The sequence below is a fragment of the Nestor notabilis genome, unplaced genomic scaffold (genome assembly GCF_000696875.1).
Source record: "Nestor notabilis isolate BGI_N333 unplaced genomic scaffold, ASM69687v1 scaffold2573, whole genome shotgun sequence".
Taxonomy (NCBI): Eukaryota; Metazoa; Chordata; class Aves; order Psittaciformes; family Psittacidae; genus Nestor; species Nestor notabilis.
In genome coordinates, this window is record NW_009922219.1 from 200,025 (window position 1) to 208,807 (window position 8,783).

Here is an 8,783-nt window from a genome sequence, read left to right on the forward strand (position 1 = left end):
AGGGAAAGAAATAAAAAAGTAGATCTTGATGTTGTTGGGTTTACTTCACTGATTTGAACTATGTTTATGGAGAAAAAGAGATCATAAACATTCAGTGGAAGTAGGCTCAAAACGTGAGCCTGCCTTTTCAGTGAAGTAGGGGCAGTCTGGCATCCTAGGTGTTAGGAAAATAACTAGGCCAAAGGGCTCACTAACACTCTAAAGTGAGGGCTCAAAAAGCAGTTTTCAGTGTGTCTTTTTATGACCATACCTATTGCCCTTGTCAGAGCTGAGCATGTTATCGTCAGCTTATCACCTCTTTATCCTGTAAATCTGAGTATCTGTTGAATGACCAAAAAATAAAAACATGATTTGGCTTCTCATACAGACCTGGTAAACTCAAATGATAATAGTAGGTCAGTATCATTCTACAGAGCATGAGCTCAGCCCAGACAGATATTGCTCACAATGGAAATTTTTTATTTTTATTTGACATTTGATGATTTTGTCCATTCTAGACCAAGCTTTTCTTTCTCTTTTCCACTGCCTCCAGCCCTAGAGCCCATCATGGGTCTTTTCCTCCTCATTGTGAAAGTTTGACCAGAGACGTTTTCTGGTAGCATAAAGGAGTCAGCAGTGCTGGCTCTCTGCATTCTTTGTGTCTGGACAAATCAGAAGTTGCATCATTAGTATAAAAGTGGGTTTTCAGCAGCAGCTATTCTCAAATTCAGTTGATATGCATGCTTATGTTTTCTGAAAAGTCTCTGAAGTGCAAGAATGTCATCTTGCCTCATTCTTTAATTCTAATCTTGCAAATAATCTACTAAAATATTAATTGTAATCAAGATAAATGCGTATTGATTTGCAAAGCATCCTAATCTAATCATAAGCCTGCTGTACACAAGACCATCAAATACAAGACAATGTATGAGCCTGTTCCTATGCGGATAAATTCAGCAGGTTTTTGTGTGTTTGGTGTATTCTTTAACACATAAAGGTTTGGTTGCGTTTGGGAGGATGAAGAGCGTTAATGAATATTTAGCAAATAGGAGCTTCCTGGCCACCTTGCTACTAGTTTTTAAGCAATATAGCTAACAAATCAGGATTAATTTAGACTATTCTCCTCAAATCAGTGCAAGATGATACATAAAGATATTTCTGCTCTTGTGAGACCTCACTTGGAGTATTGTGTCCAGTTCTGGTGTCCTCAACAGAAAAAGGACATGGAGCTGTTGGAGCAAGTCCAGAGGAGGCCACGAGGATGATAAGAGGACTGGAGCACCTCCCGTATGAAGACAGGCTGAGAAAGTTGGGGCTGTTCAGCCTGGAGAAGAGAAGACTGTGTGGAGACCTCATAGCAGCCTTCCAATATCTGAAGGGGGCCTACAAGGATGCTGGGGAGGGACTCTTCATTAGGGACTCTAGTGGTAGAACAAGGGGTAATGGCTTTAAACTTGAACAGGGGAAGTTTAGATTAGATATAAGGAAGAAGTTCTTCACAGTGAGGGTGGTGAGGCACTGGAACAGGTTGCCCAAGGAAGTTGTGAATGCTCCATCCCTGGCAGTGTTCAGGGCCAGGTTGGACAGAGCCTTGGGCGACATAGTTTGGTGTGTGGTGTCCCTGCTCATGGCAGGGGGGTTGGAAGTAGATGATCTTAAGGTCCTTTCCAACCCTAACTATTCCATGATTCTATGATTTGCTGGACCTCACTTGCACTTTATTTTCCTTCCCCCTGTGGCAGAATCATGAGATTAATTTTGCATGAACTGAGCTAGGAAAAAAAATAATCAAATGAAAATAAACTGAATTGGAGAATAACCTCTGGTTAGCTAATTTCTTAGAAATAATTTGGGCCCAAATAATTTTTGCTGTTATACCTGTTTTAGGGATGAAATTTTTTTCAGTGCAATTACTTGGGAAGTACAGTTACACAGCCAAAAGGCAGAGAGAGCCATCAATTTCCTAAATGTAAAGAACTAGCTTTTTAACATGAACTCAGTGTTTATTTCTGAAGTCTCCGCTCATCTCACTATAAACTCTGAGTAGTGAATTTTTAAATTTGTTTTTTAAGTTCATTCATGAGGCACGTCTTTCAGTGTGGATTTAGAAGCCTAGTTGCAGGCTTTTTCTTCAGAAAATTCAGACTCTGCTCTCTAATCTACTCTTCAGATATGATATAAATATTTACTTTCTACCAACAAGCAAGGTTAAGCGGATTTATTCTAATTAGCAGGTAACTTCATTGTGTTGTGTTTTGTAACAGACGGTACTTCGGTGAGAAAATTGGGCTGTACTTTGCCTGGTTAGGCTGGTACACAGGAATGCTCTTCCCAGCTGCCTTCATTGGATTATTTGTCTTTTTGTATGGAGTCACCACTTTGAACCACTGCCAAGTCAGGTAACGTGGGCAGTTTTATAAGGGAAATTACATTAGTGGGTTATTATGAATAATTTAAGAGATTCTTCATATGAACATTTCTTCATATGAATTGTTAATTATTTCATTTTGAACTGTTGAATAAATACTCAGGAAAAGATTGTGCTTGTTTCTCATAAGCTACCCAGTATCGAGCTTCCCTTGTTTTGTGCTCTGGAATTTGGATGAAAGGCAATGTTTCTTGCCCAGCTCCAGTTGTTGATGGTGCTGGCAACTCAGCATGAAGCGGGGGAAAAGTAGGGCTCCTTCATTACTCTAGTAACAGACCAGCAGAAGAGTGGGAGATTTTTCAGTCTTTAAGGCCTTTTCCAAAGATCCACCACAGGGAGGCATTCTTCATATGAAGAACCCCCAGGGCCTTCTGCTGAGTGCTGCATCTCTACGTTCTTGCATGCTTAAGACAAATTACAAGAATAAGTCAATGCTCACCCTCCTCCTACCAAAGGCCACTTCTGACTTAAGAAGCTGGAAATGGTAAAGAGATACTGCTAGGCTAGCCCTGCAGTTAGGAATGTAAACTCTGAAGTCTTAGACAGCCAACAAATATTAATTAGACACATGCAGTTATGAAGATCTTGGCTTCAGTTACAGAACCAGTATTGTTCAATAAGTAACTATTAGTGAAACTTATCAATCCATTCTAAGACTGACTTGTTCATCAAACTACTGATTTTTATTTTTTCTATTTTTCCAGTAAAGAAGTCTGCCAAGCTACAGATACCATAATGTGTCCTATATGTGATAAATACTGTCCTTTCATGAGGTTGTCAGACAGCTGCATTTATGCCAAGGTACATTTTAAACTATGCAATTAGAAATGCTTTCCTGGTAAAAGCATTAATTTTGTCTTTGCATTTGTCTTTTGTGAGCTTGAAAGGACACATCAAGTTCAGCCAATATCAACATTCATTGTATTTTACCAAGACTTAGTTTGGGTTGTAAAACACTTGAATGCAATTTGCACTTAGAGAGTCAGCAGTCCCAGAGGTCATGTCCTAGATGCATGTGCTACAGTGTCCTTGGCATTAACCTTTATCTTATGATCCATCCTTTGTACGTGGCTCCTTGAAATGAATGCTTTGGGTCATTCCCCTGTGAGGCTGGCAAATAGTCATGTCAATTGGTAAGCGCATTTCACATGTCAAGGGAAGGATCCTCAGGATTGTCAGGCCAGCTGCACTCATGATCACATTAATTTTATTAGGTCAAAATAGAAAATAAAGCTATATCACAAATTGATCACACTATTAATATATCCTTTAGGTAACCCACCTTTTTGACAATGGAGCTACTGTCTTTTTTGCTGTTTTCATGGCTGTGTGGGGTAAGTTTTTATTTTGATATTAAGTAATTGAACAACCTTTTTCTTAAAGATTATGGTGCAATGTGGGCCTTTGTAATTTCCAGCACATTTTTTTTCAGACACTAAGAAGAACAATATAGGCTTGATTCTTTCATGTTTCTGCAAAGGGAAGGTGGAAGTGGTTGAAATCAGATTTTTATGCGATAATAATTTTAATTAAAATAAAAACATGAATGCAGTATGTAGTGTGTGTGTAGATACATTCTGGAAGGGTTGTAATTGTTTTTCAGTCTGTTGGCACTGAGGCCTTTTCTCTGTTACTGTTCAGGGCTTCTTTTAGCTTAGGGCAGCTCAGTTTAGTGTCTGTACTAAAATGAATTAATATATTGTTTTTCCCACTTTGCAGAAAGGCAATAAACCTTAAATACATGTAAGCTGGTTGTAATTAAAGCAAAACTGATGAAATAAATGAGAGACTTAGTTGAATGACAAATTGATGCAAGAGTAGTCTAACTGTTGCCATGGAGGCTGATTTTTGCCTATAGGACAGTTCTATTTCTGCCTCCACTATTTTTCCTACTGTGGTCTCATGGGCAAGATTGAAGGGAAGAGGAAACAATAATTTCTGGCAGCACAAAAGGTCTTTCAAACATGCCCTGAGCATGCCCAGGCTCTTAGCTGCTACCATGCCATTCTGGGAGGTTAACACCTTTAGAAAATGGATTGATGAGGTGCCTCAAAAATGGCATCCATTTCAGAGCTCCAGGAACTTGAGCTAATCTGATTTAGCCATTGTTCTCCTGTTATTACTCACATACCTGCAACTGCTTTGGAAAGATGGCCAAGTAATCCATATAATCGGCATTTTAAACTGCAAATCTCTTTACTGGTCCACAAGAAATATCCAAGAGGCAACATTTGAGCCATCAGTACAACATCGATTAGCCTACCGGTCTGTCACAGTTCTTTCCTGCAAGTTAACTGATTAAATTATGTCTTCGTTAACTAATTAAATTATGTTATACACCAATCAAGCCTATTGGTATATGACCTATGTAATATTGGCAGTGTTAAAATATCACAGATCACCTTAAAGGAAAAACCCACAGATCTTACAGTTTCATGTTTTTCCTTGGTATTTTACCTCTGTTTTAGGGCTACGGTAGAGCTGAGAATCACCAAAAATTTCTAAGCCTTAAAGATTTTTTAGATGTTTACTCAGCTTTTCCAACCTTTTTCTCAATGTGCTCACTGAAGTTGAGAATTTCCAAGACAGTTTAGAGGCGGGGACTTCCATCTCAGCTAGGAAAATTGATGGGTTAACATTGTTGTATCTTTATGTCACTGCTCCTAACTGCTGGTGAGCATCTCTTTGGAGTGCAGCTTTTGGTATCAGTGCTTTTGTTCCTCCTAAAGAGTAACACAGCTTTCAGGAGACAGCTGTACTCACAGTGTTGCACCTGTGTCTTCGCATTGCCCGGAACCAGGACCGTAGGAAAAGCAGCCCTAGTAAGGGGAGTCCCTCACTCAGGTAACCATGCCTGGCGCTGCCTTGTGGTTGTTGTGTGTAAGACGGCTAAGCTGTCCCTAGCTGACAGGAGCTGCACCTCCCTTTGGGTAGCCTCTCATTCCTCCCTCTCTTTCAGCATCCCTGTCAGACTCCCAGACCCAATTCCTCCTGAGAATATTGCCCCACCAGTGGGCCAGGACTATGAAATACACTGTCCATCCATGCATCTCCAGACCCTAAGCCTGCAGAGAGAGATGATTTAGCTAGCAGAGATGAAACTATAGGATAGCAGCTGGGCTGAGAGATTTCCTTACCACTTTTGTTGGCTTACACTGTGCTTTTGAGTTCGCTGCCAAGAGGGATGTAGGGGCAGGAACAGGAACAAGATTGTGAGTGTAGGTTATGGTTTGGGGAATCAGGCGATCCTATGTCTCTACCCAAACTGTAGTTTCTTAAATAAGACTAATAAGACTTTGCTGAGACAACAGTGAGATTGTAGAGATATAGTTAGGGCTAAACCAGTGTTAGAACAAGAGAAGCCACGCTTCCCAGGGATTTTCTGGTACTGTATATGTAAGTTGGCTTATTGCCTGTCCTAAATGGATTTTCAGTCTGCAGCAGGCCTATTGGCAGCTGCAGGCATTGCCATCATCTCAGTAAAACATAGGGGAAGAGAAGAAACAATGATAGCAGTTTAATTGTGGGAATGTTTTTTTCTGTCGACATGAAACAATTGGCAAGTGCATGGCAAATTGGCTGTGAAAACTTCAGCCTTCTAGGTGCTTCAGTTTAACAGACACTAGTGTATAAAAATTATGGCAGTGCTTTTAGAAAAAGAGAATGAAAGCAAAAAAAGGCAGCTAGAACTGTGTTACCTCTTTAGGCTGAATTTAGCCACTGTCTTATACCTTCTTCACTGTCTTTAAATCCATTAGCCGACTCCCATCTTGAAGGAGAAACCTCAGTCATTTGCTTGATGTTTTCAAAACTAGACATGTTCAGGTTGGGCTTTCCATGAAGAGGTAATCTGTATGGAGGTTTCCTCTTTCTACTCAAAAGACATGTTTAATTGATAGAGAAAGAGGGTTGCTCACTTTTTAGATAGAAATAAGATGTTTCTCCAAATGATGAGCAAACTGCTGCGGCCAGGCTAGGGAGAGGAACTACCATGGCAAATATCAGTATGAGCTGCTTGATTTGTGGAGCAGCAATAAGCCTGGCTGTAGGACTTTAAAGCAGAGGGACCCATCTTTTATAGTGCTTCATTGTGGGATAAGACAGTTCCATCAAAGGAAGGTTGGAATTACCAAGTGCACCAGGAGACACTGGAATAGAGAAACACTTTTCTTCAAAAAATATATTGACCCATCACCTTACTTACTGTATTTCTGCCTGGTTTAAACAAAGTTCTATATAAGAATAAAAGTAATTGATACAATAGGAAAAAATATTATACTTGTTAATGTATTCCTAAAAGACATAGGACTTAAGACAACTTTCATTTTAAACTGATGTAGCAAAGGCCAAAAGGTAGTATCCCTTATGTACCCTGATGATATTCGCTGGTAGTTTGTATAAGCTTTTCTGTTATTGGAGCTTCTGTTTAAGGGAAAGACCCTTTCAGAAGGATTGAAGATATGAAGTGCTGTGGTTTACAGGAAACAAGTCCCTATAAACACTAATGCTTTTTTATTGGTGAGCAGATTGTTGTTGATGCTTACTGAGATGTTATCATCTCAGAATCTGGAAAAGAATTCTTCCTTTTGTGAATGTCTTGGTGATATTTTCCAGACATTCTGAGTTTTCAAAAAGAGGAGAGCAATAGCATTTTTTGTGTTTCTATGGTAGAGGGAAACACCTACACTTTGCCCTTTATGTATACTTTGAGATATGTCAAACCTGATGAAAAGGTAGGTCCCATTTCTAGGAAAAACTCCTCTTTTTACTGTCTGAATGGGGTTCTTGCCAAAGACAGAAAATTCATTCTCAGCAACAAATCTAGGTAAATTTGATTATCAGTTGATTCCTAGTATGTTGCTGTAAAGCCAGATGGAATTGTAGCTTTTGCTTTTCCAGTTGAAGTACTGGGGAAAGTTAGTGCAAAGATGTCACTGTCTAGATGTTTCCTGAAGCTCAGTAGCAAAGTTCTGTAATTGTCCAATAGGACAATCCAGCTATTCATAATTTCTAATGCTTCGCTAGAGACAAGGTGGGCTGATGGTAGTTTCTTTGTCTCTACATATCTTTGGGGGACTAAGGGACACAAGAAAAGCGCTTTTTGACATTTCTTCTTGTCTACCTAGAAGCATGTTTCCTTCACTAAAGGAAGTAGCTTTAGAACACTTGCTGAAAGGCAAAGTTGGGAGGGGAAAAAGGCCTGGCATGAATAATTTAACACTTTTTTCAAGCAATAAGAAATGCCAACATAAAACATATTTTTCTAATTAGATCAGTTAGTCTAATAGAAGATATTACTTACCTACAAACCTTGCCTCTAGCATAAAACTTTCACTTTGATTTTATCTCTGAGAAGACAGAATTTAAGGAGGTTCTTCAGCAATATTCCTGGTGTACATAATATATTCTGTAAGACAGGATGGATATATTAAATGAAATACGATAAAGAAAGAATTTCTGAGAGAAGGTCAGGATTAAGCTATTTGCTGTGAGAGGCCATTTGCTTAACTAGGTAAGATCACATCTTGGTTTAAAAGTGTCTGAAAAAGTGATGTTAAGACAGCCGTTTGTACAAGTGGATATTGAGGACTGAGCTGCAAGGCTGAGCTCTGAAGCAGGACAAGTACAGTAGAGAAAAAACTAAAAAAAAGCCTGTGAACTAAGGCCAATGAGAAATTCAAAATTCCAGGCAGGATTTTTTTGAGAACTCTCAGCATCTGATTTAAACATACCAATTGGAAAATGGGAGAAGGGTAAGTACAACTGTGTCCTGTTGAGCTGTCAAAGTCAGAAAAGAACATTGAAGTGTGATGTCAGGTATTAGTGATTACTTGACTTTTTAGAAGACCTCAGTAGTACAGTGAATCAAATCAAAGATGGTTATTTATAGCACATTTTAAAATATCTAGCAAAGGAAGAGTGCATACTGACCTGGATGGAAGAAAAAAAGTGTAGCACAGTAAAAGTTAAAGCGCTGAGTAGATCATCCTATTTCCTACTTAATTATTTGAAAAAAAGCTTTGTAAAGAAGCTTCAGGAACTGCACATACTTACTCTGGCAGGTGCTAAATATACTAAATACAGTATGTATAGTTCTCTCACTCCAGGTGTGTGGGGATAAAAAAAATAGAAAAAAATTATGGTTCAGCACAGACCTATCTGAGATGTTGATGACTGTGGACACATACGTCCGCTTCAGTCCTGCTTCCAGCTGTTTTTTGGAATGGAAACAGAGTGGTAGTAATCAATCAGGCTTGTTTCGCCAAGGTCTCTGAAAAGTGCAGGGCTGCTTGTTTAGCCTGAACAAAATAATTCAATATCAGCTGATAGGAAAGAAGCAGCTCCACCAGAAGTCAAGTTGAGGAATGAATAATGT

General features: G+C 39.2%; 1 protein-coding gene across 1 annotated transcript in view; it reads left to right on the top strand.

Moving 5' to 3' along the window:
* The window catches only part of ANO4 (anoctamin 4), a 130,212-nt gene that overhangs the window by 86,562 nt on the left and 34,867 nt on the right, over positions 1-8,783 (top strand). The window contains exons 12-14 of the mRNA XM_010011507.1: positions 2,244-2,378; positions 3,112-3,208; positions 3,681-3,741. Of these exons, the coding sequence (XP_010009809.1) occupies positions 2,244-2,378; positions 3,112-3,208; positions 3,681-3,741 (293 nt within the window). The remainder of the gene's footprint in view (positions 1-2,243; positions 2,379-3,111; positions 3,209-3,680; positions 3,742-8,783) is intronic.